This window comes from Papaver somniferum, chromosome 8, assembly GCF_003573695.1.
Source record: "Papaver somniferum cultivar HN1 chromosome 8, ASM357369v1, whole genome shotgun sequence".
NCBI classification, from domain to species: Eukaryota; Viridiplantae; Streptophyta; class Magnoliopsida; order Ranunculales; family Papaveraceae; genus Papaver; species Papaver somniferum.
In genome coordinates, this window is record NC_039365.1 from 738,451 (window position 1) to 754,271 (window position 15,821).

The 15,821-nt window shown below is 38.5% G+C and overlaps 1 protein-coding gene across 1 annotated transcript; it reads left to right on the forward strand.

Annotated features, from left to right (window-relative positions):
* Positions 1-14,504: 14,504 nt before the first annotated feature.
* Positions 14,505-15,191, forward strand: LOC113304125 (probable zinc metallopeptidase EGY3, chloroplastic). Its single transcript, XM_026553191.1, has 2 exons — positions 14,505-14,998; positions 15,093-15,191. The coding sequence occupies exons 1-2, from the start codon at positions 14,798-14,800 to the stop codon at positions 15,189-15,191; spliced, it is 300 nt and encodes a 99-aa protein (XP_026408976.1). The 5' UTR covers positions 14,505-14,797.
* Positions 15,192-15,821: the final 630 nt, after the last annotated feature.

Consider the following 15,821-nt stretch of genomic DNA (forward strand, 5'->3'; position numbering starts at 1 on the left):
AAGTTGTTTGAGTATGTTTATGCGTGGAAAACTTCTTATGCTTATGGAGGCATGAAGAGTTAGAGAGAAAGAAGAAAGACTTACATTGTGCAAAGCCTTTAAAGTGAAGGCAGATGCGTACTTTGATGCAAGTATGCAAGGCTGAGTAATTGTGGGTGAAGTTGGTTCACTGAACCACAATTATCGCCTGTCATGTCCCATGAAAATTTTAGGCGATTAAATGGGCATGTGACAGCAGGTATCAAAGCGGAATGAACTTTGAATTTTGAAGTAGCAACATGCCATGAAAGTTTATGACAAAGGTGTCAAAATTCCTACCCAAAGTGTTAGACAAACATGTGATAATAATTGGAAACTGGGTTTTCAAGTGATTGCATGAAAAAACTAAAGAGTATGCTGACTTTTATGGTGCAAGTCAGGTGTTAAAGTCCATGTTTCTCATAAGTATGCAAAGATTACGCATTTGGAATGCATATCTTTGGGGTGTTATCAGTAGCAAGTACATTACATGTTATAATGGAAATTTTGCCAAAATTCTTGAATGCGAAGTTGTTGTTGGCCTTTTCAATGGATAAGAAGATGTAGAACCTATCTATGCGATATAATTAAGGGTGTCTCATCGTAGCCAGTTGAATGGAAGAATAAAGTTATATCTCTTGAATGCATGTACCTTGGTGGTAATGCAAAGTCTGATTGTTAATCAGCATCTTTGTGGCAATGTGATGCCATAAAAAAAGACTTAGATGGCCAATTATTATCTAGAATAAAGCTTATGGAAAGGCTGAAGAAATAAGCGCAAGTTAGGGAAAAACTAATACACCACGGTCTTGCGTTTGCAAAGAGTTCTTCATTGATGCTAGATGCGCACTAGGGGTGTGATTTGCTCCTAGTTTATGAGTGAGATGAATATTCTTGGATAAGGGTGTCCAAAGACCTGCATTTGATCATAACCACAAGCGGATGTTCTTGTCAACGACAAATCAATATTGCGACAAATATGATTTTGAAGAGGGGGAAAGACAAGACTAACCAGTTGTGCATGGGAAGTAAAAATGAGTTCTAATTTGAAAAAGAATGTGGTATTCTTGCTTCATGGAAATTAGGCAGTGGGTGCCTCATTTGCAAGGATTATGGCCTTGTTAAAAATTTCCAAGGTGTTTATCTACGAAAGTCATTAAGTAATATGACTTGCTAAGATCTATGGTGATGCTTAGAATCACCAAGTTAAGTCTGCTCCAGTTGTCCAAAGGTGCACAAGTTTGTGTCAAGATTTGGGTGCTAATTGGCATAAAAGGTATACAACATTAACATGCGCCAGATGGGATTGGGAATGGCCAAGATGCATAATGCGTTTGGAGGTGCAAGGAAGGTTAAATTGTGGATGCGGGAAAGATAAGAACAAAGTAGTGATGATGCATAAAAATGGCATGAGGTCATTTTTAAAGAAATCTTCATGAAACCTAAAGCAACATGATATCAGTTTGAGGAGTATTCAACTAAGTGTCAATTATATTGTGCTTCGTTATGGGAGTTGCATAAGAACGTTGATAGTTGGAAAGTGCATGTAGCAAAGTGAATTGCTACAGTGGGGACATAGGTGTTGTCTCGCTTCCTTTTTTTTTTTGTTTACTTAGAAGCGAAGATGAAGTCAGTATTTCCAGGCTTGTTAGATCTTACAAGTTGTAATCAGTTAGTGAGTATTTGCTTAAGTTTGAATATACTTTCATTTTGGGCCGAGTGGACCTTGGTGTTAGAATGAAGTCAATCTATGTAAGGTAGTAGTGAATGAGGGTATTTGAAATGAGAGTTCTTGTTTCTTTCCTTCAAAGTAAATCTAGTTTGAAAAAGAAAGTGATGCTTAAATTGGTGTTTCAAAGGCGCGTGAAGAAGATTCTAGTCCAAAGTGACAGTGGGATGTACCGGGTATCATAAGTAATGACTATACCAAATTTATGCATTTAAATCAAGGTGTTTCTATAATGCAAGAAAAGAGAAGCAAGGTGCTGGTTCTTTGGCATAAAATGGTGCAAAGCTAAGAGGCGTAATTTACAATATGATTTGGAGGCCAAATATAATGTAAGTTCTATTGCATTGCTGAAGACATAAAAGTCTATGAATTGTGGCACATACCAGAATGGTATGGAATCATAGCATGCATACCTTAAGGCATGGATTTGGCGTAGGCGCATATGATTGAAGAATGAGGCCAAGTTTTGTATAAGTCCTGTTATGTTGCGTGGTGCAACTAAAGTCAGAAAGTGAAGGCAGGACTTTGGAAATAATAAGTGTGATTAGTTTGGAAGAATCATTGCTTGCGTGAACTTAGGCGCAAATGATTCAAGTGAAATTCAATCCTAATTCGGGAATTGGCAATAAAAATTTCCAAGTTTCATTTGGGTGTTCATATGCGATTGTAATGGTAGGTGGAGCGTAGGCCAACGTGAAAACAACAATACAAGTCAGTACGATCAATGACAAGGCATTAATAAGTGATGGCATATGGTACTAGGAAGAAAAGTTTTGGCAAGGAAAAAGGCCAAGTAAGTTTGCTGATTTCTGAGAGAGGATCAAAAGTGTCCAAGGCCAGAGAACAAGTATAATGAGTATACTTTATTATATTCGACGAGGACGTTGAACGGATTAGGTGGGGAAGGTCTATGACCGGTCTGGAAAGTGGCGCACAATGATTGGCGTTACAGAGTTGTAGGCCAAGTCAGTGTCCGATAATGATTGCACGATACTGCATAGACTGTCAAGTGCTAAGAATGGCATAACCCTGCAGGAACGGTGAACGCAAAGGTAGCGCTACACTATAAAGACATTTGGATAAGTAATGAAGCTTATTGGCCGAAAAAATGAAGTTTCATCGAGTGAAAGGAAACACAAAACCAAAGATGCAAGATGCAACATGCGATGTTGGAATTAACCGTGGAATTGAGTTGGCCCAAATTCAAGGATGATGCAAGAAGGTAGAATATGCCAAGGATTGGTCTAGCATTGGTTGTTACATTGGTTCAAGTCGTGGACAAAACTTGGACTGCGCAAACAAGCTAGTAATGCAGAGTGGCATTACTATTGTCAAGCAGATTGGATAAATGAAGCATATGTCGCCAGATAACCAGAATGAGATTAAGGTGTTGGCATTGTTGATTGAAGCACAAGGATTGTCCGTGCATTAACTTAAATCAATCAGCATGCAGGGCCAAAATGGATGAGCATTGGATCAAGGCAGAATTCGGTAAAGCACAACAGTGGTGCAATACGGCTCAAGTGACGGTTAAGAGTTGATTACGAGCTTCAAGCCTATAAAGGAATATTATAACCATATGGAGTGTTCATAGCAACCAAGAATAGGAGAGGCACCAATTGGCGTGACTAGACAAAGGTGGCAGTTGAAGTGGCGGTTATGAAAACCACTTATGGGACACATGGATGTTCCATGCAGGTGCAAGCGGTTATACATAGTTTTGGCATGATCATTATCTTGTATAAATAGATTGGGATCAATAATTTTAGTGTCTTTCAATTAAGAGAAGAAACCACTAATGTAGAGAGTGTTTTAGGCATTCACCAAGAGGGTGATGGCCTGTTTTGGTCCATGTGATTGACGAGTTTGTAATATTCCTTTAGTGCAACAAAATTGATTTTTTGTAGTATTGTTTGTGTTCACTGTGTTGATGATCTTGTGAAGTTGTTAGATTACTTTATGCGTGACAAACCTCTTATGGTTATGGTTGCATGAAGAGTTAGAGAGAAAGCAGAAAGACTCCGTTGTGCAAAGCCTTTAGAGTGAAGTCAGATGCGTACTTTGATGAAAGTATGAAAGGATGATTAATTATAGGTGAAGTTGGTTCACTGAACCACAATTATTTCCAGTCATGTCCCATGAAAATTTTAGGCGATTAAATGGGCATGTGAAAGGCGGTATCGAGCGGTGTTTTGGGGACATTGTTCTTGATTTTTCCCTCTTTTACTCAAGTTGGTGTAATTTGTTTGTTAACTTCAGTGAAAATTATTTGGGTTTCACTAGTATGGAGACTATAAGAAGTTGGTCTTGTGTGGATAGATCAATTGGAATGAACTTTGAAGCTTGAAGTAGCAACAGGTCATGTAAGTTTATGACGAAGGTGTCAAAATTCCTGCCCAAAGTGTTAGAAACATGCGAGAATCATTGGAAACTGGGTTTTTCAAGTGATTGCATGACAAAACTGAAGAGTATGCTGACTTCTATGGTGCAAGTCAGGTGTTAAAGTACATGTTTCTCATAAGTATGCAAAGATTACGCATTTGGAATGCATATCTTTGGGGGTGTTATCAGTAGAGAGTACATTGAATGTTGTAATGGAAATTTTGCGAAAATTCTTGAATGCAAAGTTGTTGTGGCCTTTTAATGGAAAAGAAGATGTAGAACCTGTCTGTGCGATATAATTAAGGGTGTTCATCTTAGCTAGTTGAATGAAGATTAAAGTTATCTCTCTTGAATGCATGTACCTTGGTGGTAATGAAAAGTTGATTGTTAATCAACATTTTGTGGCAATGTGATGCCATAAAAGAAGAATTGGATGGCCAACTCTTATCTAGCATAAACTTATGGAAAGGCTGAAGAAATAAGTGCAATTTAGGGAAAAACCGATACACCACGGTCTTGCGTTTGCAAAGAGTTATTCATTGATGTTAGCGCAGAAGGAGTGTGATTTGCACCTGTGTTTTATGAGTGAGATAATATGCTTGGACAAGGGCGTCCAAAGACATGCATTTGATCATAACCGCAAGAGGATGTTGTCAACTACAAATCAATATTGCTAAAGATGATTTTGAAGAGGGGGAAAGACAAGAATAACCAGTTGTGCATGGGAAGTAAAAATGAGTTCTAATTTGAAGTAGAATGTGGTATTTTTGCTGTATGGAAATTAGGAGTGGGTGCATCATTTGCAAGGATTATGGACTTGTCAAAATTGTCTAAGGTGTTTATCTACGAAAGTCATTAAGTAATATGACTTGCTGAGATCTATAGTGATGCTCAGAATCAAAAGTTAAGTCTGTTCCAGTTGTGCAAAGGTGCACAAGTATGTGTCAAGTTTGGGTGTAATTGGCATAGCAGGTATACAACAATAGCATGCGCCAAATGGTAAGAATGCATGAGGTCATTTAAAAGCAACAAGATAGCATCAGTTTGAAGGAGTATTCAACTAAGTGTCAATTATATTGTGCTTAGTCATGTGAGTTGCATAAGACGTTGATAGTTGGAAAGTGCATGTGGCAAAGTGAATTGCTAAGGGGACAATAGGTGTTGTCTCGCTTCCTTTTTTTTTTTGCTGCTTAGAAGCAAAGATGATGTCAGTATTGCCAGGCTTGTTAAGTCTACAAGTTGTAATCATTTGGTGCGAGTATTTGATTAAGTTTGAGTATACTTTCATTTTGGGTCGAGTGAACCTTGGTGTGAGAATGAAGTTTCTCTATGTAGTAGTGAATGAGGGTATTTGAAACGAGATTTCTTGTTTCTTCCGTCAAAGTAAAGCTAGTTCGCGTGGAAGATGGTATATAGCATATTAGACAAAATATGCAATAGAAGAAGCTGAAAGTGAAAGAAGCAAATACTGGTGGCATAGTCGAGTTTTTATTGAGAGTTATGTAGAAGTGCGGTATTTGACAACGATATTATGAAGTACAGCAGAACAATGAAGATGTACTCCAACAAAGTATATGAGTTAAGAGTAACTCAAAGTTTGGAAAAATATGATGAGGTTTTTCCGCCACATTAAAGCGTAACAGTTTGAAAAAGCAAGTGATGCTTAAACTGCTGGTTCCAAAGGCGCGTGAAGAGGATTCCTTGTCCAAAGTGACAGTGGGATGTCCGGGTATCCTAAGTCATGACTATACCAAAGTTATGCATTTCAATCAAGTTGTTGCGATAGTGAAAACAAAGACAACAAGGTGCTGGTTCTTTGGCATACAAATGGTGCAAAGCTAAGAGGCGTACTTTACAATATGATTTGGAGGCCAAATCTAATGTAAGTTCTATTGCATTGCTGAAGACATAAAATTCTATGAATTGTGGCACATACCAGAGTGGTGTGGAATCATAGCATGCATACCTTAAGGCATGGCATTTGGCGTAGGCACATATGATGGAAGAATGAGGCCAAGTTTTGTATAAGTCCTGTTATGTTGCGTGGTGCAACTAAAGTCGGAAAGTGAAGGCAGAAGACTTTGGAAATAATAAGTGTGATTAGTTTGGAAGAATCATTGCTTGCGTGAACTTAGGCGCAAATGATTCAAGTGAAATTAAATCCTAATTCAGGGAATTGGCAATAAAAATTTCCAAGTTTCATTTGGGTGTTCATATGCGATTGTAATGGTAGGTGGAGCGTAGGCCAACGTGAAAACAACAATACAAGTCAGTACGATCAATGACAAGGCATTAGGATAAGTGATGGCATATGGTACTAGGAAGAAAAGTTTTGGAAAGGAAAAAGGCCAAGCAAGTTTGCTGATTTCTGAGAGAGGCTCAAAAGTTTACAAGGCCAGAGAACAAGTGTAACGAGTATACTTTATTATATTCGACGAGGACGTTGAACGGATTAGGTGGGGGAGGTCTACGACCATTCTGGAAAGTGGCGCACAATGATTCGCGTTACAGAGTTGTAGACCAAGTCAGTGTCCGACAATGATTGCACGATACTGCATAGACTGTCAAGTGCTAAGAATGGCATAACCCTGCAGGGACGGTGAAGCGCAAAGGTAGCGCTACACTATAAAGACATTTGGATAAGTGAATCTTATTGGCCGAAAAAATGAAGTTTCATCGGGAAAGGAAACACAAAACCAAAGATGCAAGATGCAACATGCGATGTTGGAATTAACCGTGGAATTGAGTTGGCCCAAACTCAAGGATGATGTAAGAAGGTAGAATAGGCCAAGGATTGGTCTATGGCATTGGTTCAAGTCTGGCCAAAACTTGGTCTGTGCAAACAAGCTAGTAATGCAAGAGTGGCATTACTATTGTCAAGCAGATTGGCTAAATGAAGCATATGGCGCCAGATAACCAGAATGAGATTAAAGTGTTGGCCTTGTTGATTGAAGCACAAGGATTGTCCGTGCATTAACTTAGAGCAATAAGCATGCAGGTCCAAGATCGAAGAGCATTGGATCAAGGCAGAATTCGGTAAAGCACAACAGTGGTGCAATACGACTCAAGTGACGGTTAAGAGTTGATTACGAGCTTCACAGCCTATAAAGAAATATTATAACCATATGGAGTGTTCATAACAACCAAGAACAGGAGAGGCACCAATTGGCGTGACAACACAAAAGGTGGCAGTTATGAAAACCACTTATGGGACACATGGATGTTCCATGCAGGTGCAAGCGGTTGTACATAGTTTTGGCATGATCATTATCTTGTATAAATAGCTTTGGGATCAATAATTTTAGTGTCTTTCAATTAAGAGAAGAACCACTAATGTAGAGAGTTTTTTTAGGCATTCACCAAGAGGGTGAATGGCCTGTGTTTGGTCCATGTGTTGGACGAGTTTGTAATATTCCTTTAGTGCAACAAAATTGGTTTTTTGTAGTATTGTTTGTGTTCACTGTGTTGATGATCTTGTGAAGTTGTTAGATTACATTTATGCGTGACAAACCTCTTATGCTTATGGGAGCATGAAGATTTAGAGAGAAAGAAGAAAGACTCCTGTTGTGCAAAGCCTTTAGAGTGAAGTCAGATGCGTACTTTGATGCAAGTATGAAAGGATGATTAATTATAGGTGAAGTTGGTTCACTGAACCACAATTATTTCCAGTCATGTCCCATGAAAATATTAGGCGATTAAATGGGCATGTGAAAGCAGGTATCAGAGCGGTGTTTTGGGGACATTGTTCTTGATTTTTCCCTCTTTTACTCAAGTTGGTGTAATTTGTTTGTTAACTTCAGTGAAAATTATTTGGGTTTCACTAGTATGGAGACTATAAGAAGTTGGTCTTGTGTGGATAGATCAATTGGAATGAACTTTGAAGCTTGAAGTAGCAACAGGTCATGTAAGTTTATGACGAAGGTGTCAAAATTCCTGCCCAAAGTGTTAGACAAACATGCGGAATCATTGGAAACTGGGTTTTTCAAGTGATTGCATGACAAAACTGAAGAGTATGCTGACTTCTATGGTGCAAGTCAGGTGTTAAAGTACATGTTTCTCATAAGTATGCAAAGATTACGCATTTGGAATGCATATCTTTGGGGTGTTATCAGTAGAGAGTACATTGAATGTTGTAATGGAAATTTTGCGAAAATTCTTGAATGCAAAGTTGTTGTTGGCCTTTTTAATGGAAAAGAAGATGTAGAACCTGTCTATGCGATATAATTAAGGGTGTCTCATCTTAGCTAGTTGAATGGAAGATTAAAGTTATCTCTCTTGAATGCATGTACCTTGGTGGTAATGAAAAGTTTGATTGTTAATCAACATTTTTGTGGCAATGTGATGCCATAAAAGAAGAATTGGATGGCCAACTCTTATCTAGCATAAAGCTTATGGAAAGGCTGAAGAAATAAGTGCAATTTAGGGAAAAACCGATACACCACGGTCTTGCGTTTGCAAAGAGTTATTCATTGATGTTAGATGCGCAGAAGGAGTGTGATTTGCACCTGTTTTATGAGTGAGATAAATATGCTTGGACAAGGGCGTCCAAAGACATGCATTTGATCATAACCGCAAGAGGATGTTCTTGTCAACTACAAATCAATATTGCTAAAGATGATTTTGAAGAGGGGGAAAGACAAGAATAACCAGTTGTGCATGGGAAGTAAAAATGAGTTCTAATTTGAAGTAGAATGTGGTATTTTTGCTGTATGGAAATTAGGAAGTGGGTGCATCATTTGCAAGGATTATGGCCTTGTCAAAATTGTCTAAGGTGTTTATCTACGAAAGTCATTAAGTAATATGACTTGCTGAGATCTATAGTGATGCTCAGAATCAACAAGTTAAGTCTGTTCCAGTTGTGCAAAGGTGCACAAGTATGTGTCAAGATTTGGGTGCTAATTGGCATAGCAGGTATACAACAATAGCATGCGCCAAATGGTAAGAATGGCATGAGGTCATTTAAAAGCAACAAGATAGCATCAGTTTGAAGGAGTATTCAACTAAGTGTCAATTATATTGTGCTTAGTCTGTGAGTTGCATAAGAACGTTGATAGTTGGAAAAGTGCATGTGGCAAAGTGAATTGCTACATTGGGGACAATAGGTGTTGTCTCGCTTCCTTTTTTTTTTTTGCTGCTTAGAAGCAAAGATGATGTCAGTATTGCCAGGCTTGTTAAGTCTTACAAGTTGTAATCAGTTGGTGCGAGTATTTGATTAAGTTTGAGTATACTTTCATTTTGGGTCGAGTGAACCTTGGTGTGAGAATGAAGTTTCTCTATGTAGTAGTGAATGAGGGTATTTGAAACGAGATTTCTTGTTTCTTCCGTTCAAAGTAAAGCTAGTTCGCGTGGAAGATGGTATATAGCATATTAAGACAAAATATGCAATAGAAGAAGCTGAAAGTGAAAGAAGCAAATACAATTGGTGGCATAGTCGAGTTTGTTATTGAGAGTTATGTAGAAGTGCGGTATTTGACAACGATAGTATGAAGTAAGCAGCAACAATGAAGATGTAACTCCAACAAGTATATGAGTTAAGAGTAACTCAAAGTTTGGAAAAATATGATGAGGTTTTTCCGCCACATTAAAGCGTAACAGTTTGAAAAAGCAAGTGATGCTTAAACTGCTGGTTCCAAAGGCGCGTGAAGAGGATTCCTTGTCCAAAGTGACAGTGGGATGTCCCGGGTATCCTAAGTCATGACTATACCAAAGTTATGCATTTCAATCAAGTTGTTGCTATAGTGAAAACAAAGAACAACAAGGTGCTGGTTCTTTGGCATACAAATGGTGCAAAGCTAAGAGGCGTACTTTACAATATGATTTGGAGGCCAAATCTAATGTAAGTTCTATTGCATTGCTGAAGACATAAAATTCTATGAATTGTGGCACATACCAGAGTGGTGTGGAATCATAGCATGCATACCTTAAGGCATGGCATTTGGCGTAGGCACATATGATGGAAGAATGAGGCCAAGTTTTGTATAAGTCCTGTTATGTTGCGTGGTGCAACTAAAGTCGGAAAGTGAAGGCAGAAGACTTTGGAAATAATAAGTGTGATTAGTTTGGAAGAATCATTGCTTGCGTGAACTTAGGCGCAAATGATTCAAGTGAAATTAAATCCTAATTCAGGGAATTGGCAATAAAAATTTCCAAGTTTCATTTGGGTGTTCATATGCGATTGTAATGGTAGGTGGAGCGTAGGCCAACGTGAAAACAACAATACAAGTCAGTACGATCAATGACAAGGCATTAGGATAAGTGATGGCATATGGTACTAGGAAGAAAAGTTTTGGAAAGGAAAAAGGCCAAGCAAGTTTGCTGATTTCTGAGAGAGGCTCAAAAGTTTACAAGGCCAGAGAACAAGTGTAACGAGTATACTTTATTATATTCGACGAGGACGTTGAACGGATTAGGTGGGGGAGGTCTACGACCATTCTGGAAAGTGGCGCACAATGATTCGCGTTACAGAGTTGTAGACCAAGTCAGTGTCCGACAATGATTGCACGATACTGCATAGACTGTCAAGTGCTAAGAATGGCATAACCTGCAGGGACGGTGAAGCGCAAAGGTAGCGCTACACTATAAAGACATTTGGATAAGTAATGAATCTTATTGGCCGAAAAAATGAAGTTTCATCGAGGGAAAGGAAACACAAAACCAAAGATGCAAATGCAACATGCGGTTGGAATTAACCGTGGAATTGAGTTGGCCCAAACTCAAGGATGATGTAAGAAGGTAGAATAGGCCAAGGATTGGTCTATGGCATTGGTTCAAGTCTGGCCAAAACTTGGTCTGTGCAAACAAGCTAGTAATGCAAGAGTGGCATTACTATTGTCAAGCAGATTGGCTAAATGAAGCATATGGCGCCAGATAACCAGAATGAGATTAAAGTGTTGGCCTTGTTGATTGAAGCACAAGGATTGTCCGTGCATTAACTTAGAGCAATAAGCATGCAGGTCCAAGATCGAAGAGCATTGGATCAAGGCAGAATTCGGTAAAGCACAACAGTGGTGCAATACGACTCAAGTGACGGTTAAGAGTTGATTACGAGCTTCACAGCCTATAAAGAAATATTATAACCATATGGAGTGTTCATAACAACCAAGAACAGGAGAGGCACCAATTGGCGTGACAACACAAAAGGTGGCAGTTATGAAAACCACTTATGGGACACTGGATGTTCCATGCAGGTGCAAGCGGTTGTACATAGTTTTGGCATGATCATTATCTTGTATAAATAGCTTTGGGATCAATAATTTTAGTGTCTTTCAATTAAGAGAAGAACCACTAATGTAGAGAGTTTTTTTAGGCATTCACCAAGAGGGTGAATGGCCTGTGTTTGGTCCATGTGTTGGACGAGTTTAGTAATATTCCTTTAGTGCAACAAAATTGGTTTTTTGTAGTATTGTTTGTGTTCACTGTGTTGATGATCTTGTGAAGTTGTTAGATTACATTTATGCGTGACAAACCTCTTATGCTTATGGGAGCATGAAGATTTAGAGAGAAAGAAGAAAGACTCCTGTTGTGCAAAGCCTTTAGAGTGAAGTCAGATGCGTACTTTGATGCAAGTATGAAAGGATGATTAATTATAGGTGAAGTTGGTTCACTGAACCACAATTATTTCCAGTCATGTCCCATGAAAATTTAGGCGATTAAATGGGCATGTGAAAGCAGGTATCAGAGCGGTGTTTTGGGGACATTGTTCTTGATTTTTCCTCTTTTACTCAAGTTGGTGTTTTTTTGTTAACTTCAGTGAAAATTATTTGGGTTTCACTAGTATGGAGACTATAAGAAGTTGGTCTTGTGTGGATAGATCAATTGGAATGAACTTTGAAGCTTGAAGTAGCAACAGTCATGTAAGTTTATGACGAAGGTGTCAAAATTCCTGCCCAAAGTGTTAGACAAACATGCGAGAATCATTGGAAACTGGGTTTTTCAAGTGATTGCATGAAAAACTGAAGAGTATGCTGACTTCTATGGTGCAAGTCAGGTGTTAAAGTACATGTTTCTCATAAGTATGCAAAGATTACGCATTTGGAATGCATATCTTTGGGGTGTTATCATAGAGAGTACATTGCATGTTGTAATGGAAATTTTGCGAAAATTCTTGAATGCAAAGTTGTTGTTGGCCTTTTTAATGGAAAAGAAGATGTAGAACCTGTCTATGCGATATAATTAAGGGTGTCTCATCGTAGCTAGTTGAATGGAAGATTAAAGTTATCTCTCTTGAATGTACCTTGGTGGTAATGCAAAGTTTGATTGTTAATCAACATTTTTGTGGCAATGTGATGCCATAAAAGAAGAATTGGATGGCCAACTCTTATCTAGCATAAAGCTTATGGAAAGGCTGAAGAAATAAGTGCAATTTAGGGAAAAACCGATACACCACGGTCTTGCGTTTGCAAGAGTTATTCATTGATGTTAGATGCGCAGAAGGAGTGTGATTTGCATGTTTTATGAGTGAGATAAATATGCTTGGACAAGGGCGTCCAAAGACATGCATTTGATCATAACCGCAAGAGGATTTCTTGTCAACTACAAATCAATATTGCTAAAGATGATTTTGAAGAGGGGGAAAGACAAGAATAACCAGTTGTGCATGGGAAGTAAAAATGAGTTCTAATTTGAAGTAGAATGTGGTATTTTGCTCTATGGAAATTAGGAAGTGGGTGCATCATTTGCAAGGATTATGGCCTTGTCAAAATTGTCTAAGGTGTTTAGCATTACGAAAGTATTTTGGCTGAGCTCAGATGCCTAAATGCAGTTGTGAAGGTGCACAAGTATGCCAAGATTTGATTGCGGCAAACAGGTATACAAAATAGCATGCGCCAGTAAGAATGGCATGAGGTCATTTAAAAGCAACAAGATAGCATCAGTTTGAAGGAGTATTCAACTAATTGTCAATTATATTGTGCTTAGTCATGTGAGTTGCATAAGAACGTTGATAGTTGGAAAAGTGCATGTGGCAAAGTGAATTGCTACATTGGGGACAATAGGTGTTGTCTCGCTTCCTTTTTTTTTTTTTGCTTAGAAGCAAAGATGAAGTCAGTATTGCCAGGCTTGTTAGGTCTTACAAGTTGTAATCAGTTGGTGCGAGTATTTGCTTAAGTTTGAGTATACTTTCATTTTGGGTCGAGTGAACCTTGTGTGAGAATGAAGTTTCTCTATGTAGTAGTGAATGAGGGTATTTGAAACGAGATTTCTTGTTTCTTCCGTTCAAAGTAAAGATAGTTCGCGTGGAAGATGGTATATAGCATATTAAGCCAAAATATGCAATAGAAGACGCTGAAAGTGAAAGAAGCAAATAAAATTGGTGGCATAGTCGAGTTTGTTATTGAGAGTTATGTAGAAGTGCGGTATTTGACAGCGATAGTATGAAGTAACGCAGCAACAATGAAGATGTAACTCCAACAAGTATATGAGTTAAGAGTAACTCCAAGTTTGGAAAAATATGATGATATTTTTCCGCCACATTAAAGCGTAGCAGTTTGAAAAAGTAAGTGATGCTTAAATTGCTGGTTCCAAAGGCGCGTGAAGAGAATTCCTTGTCCAAAGTGACAGTGGGATGTCCCGGGTATCCTAAGTCATGACTATACCAAAGTTATGCATTTCAATCAAGTTGTTGCGGTAGTGAAAACAAAGAACAACAAGGTCCTGGTTCTTTGGCATACAAATGGTGCAAAGCTAAGAGGCGTAATTTACAATATGATTTGGAGGCTAAATCTAGTGTAACTTCGATTGCATTGTGGAAGACTGAAAAGGCTATGAATAATGGCAGATACCTGAGTGGTATGGAATCATATCATGCATACCTTAAGGCATGGTATTTGGCGTAGGCGCCTATGATTGAAGAATGAGGCCAAGTTTTGTATAAGTCCTGTTATGTTGCGTGGTGCAACTAAAGTCGGAAAGTCAAGGCATAAGACTATGTCAATGATAAGCGTGATTAGTTGGGAGGAATCATTACTTGCGTGAACTTAGGCGCAAATGATTCAAGTGCATATCAAGCCTAATTCAGGGAATTGGCAAGAGAAATTTTCAAGTTGCATTTGGGTGTTGATATGCGATTGTAGTGGAAGTTGGAGCGTGGGCCAACATGACAACTAAAATACAAGTCAGTAGGATCAATGACAAGTCAATAAGCTAAGTGATGGCATTTGGTACTAGTCAGAAATCTTTTGGCAAGGAAAAATGCCAGAAAACAATACAGTCGACGAGGACATTGAACGGATTAGGTGGGGGAGGGCTATGAACGGTCTAGCAAGTGACGCACAATGATTGAGTGTTACAGAGTCGTAGGCCAAGTCAGTGTCCGACAATAATTGCGTGATACTGCATAGACTGTCAAGTGCTAGGAATGGCATAACCCTGTAAGGCCGGTGAAGCACAGAGGTAACGCTACACTGTCCGAGGAAATCATTTTCTCTCTTCTCCAAGCCGATTCCAAGAAATGATCTCAAATTCTCTGTCGAGCCGGCGGCGTATGATGAACCCTCTTCTTCATCATCATCCTCTGTTGAAACAATTTCCGAGAGACCCAATACAGAGGAGCCCGCAGAAAAGATTGAGTCTTTCGTACAAGTGACTGAAACCCAAAATGATGATTTTGATGAAGAGACAAGTAAACAACAGGAATCGGATTGGAAAACTGATGAGGATTTTAAGAAATTTATGGGTAATCCTTCAATTGAAGCTGCTATAAAGCTTGAAAAGAAGAGAGCTGAAAGAAAACTCAAGGAGTTAAATACTGAAACAAACAGCAGTAACCCAGTTGTTGGATTTTTTAATAGAGCTGCAATTGAAAGTTTGAAAAGAGAAAAAGAAAGATTGGAGAAAGTTGAAGAAGATTTTAAGGCTCTTGATCTTAACAAGGTGAGTAAGCATTTTCATTAGTTTGGGGTTGCCCTCAAAGTGTTTGAATATTTTTCCAAGTAAAAAAAAATGAGTATTTTTCATTTTGTTACAGTTAAAGAGCTGTTTTGGGTTCGATACATTCTTTTCAACCTGCATCGCTGAGATGCTAATAGCACCATTAATAACTCCCTCCATGAAACCCAAGTCCTGAAACCAAAAAGCGACAGATATTTATACATCAAATAATTAATAAACATTGATAGCAAGAGAAAAGGAACACTTACGATCATGGTAAAGGTAATGGGTGGTTAAGGTAATCTTTGAAGGTTACCCAGTCCCAACTCCCAACCATTCTATATATAGGAAGCAATGCATCTTCTTTTTGGAAATATTTTACAGATCAGACTTGTTATCACAAAGTAAAGTTCTATATTTGTTACCAAAAAAGATGTTTCCTTTGTCTTGCCATTTTCAAGTTACATGCGAGGAGTCAAGAACAAGTTTAGAGTAGAGAGAGCGAATCTGAAATCATAATGCCAAGAACAGAGAAGTAAATGCATTATAAATTTCAAGCACGCAGTGCTACAACCAAATAAGATGGAAGACTCCCTATTGGCCCAGGACCTCCTGCATAAGAATCGACAGCAGCTACAACACCTAATTGATATCCGATCCTTTGAATTCATTCAAAGGTCGCACGCAAGACCGCGGGTTGCTGTGTTAACAGTACTTAAGTAGTCGAAACTAGTTCAGAAACGTTCAAAAAAGCAACACAGGTCCACCATTGTGGTTTTATATGACTATCATCCCCATGAAAAGATTGATGACAAGATAAAAAAAA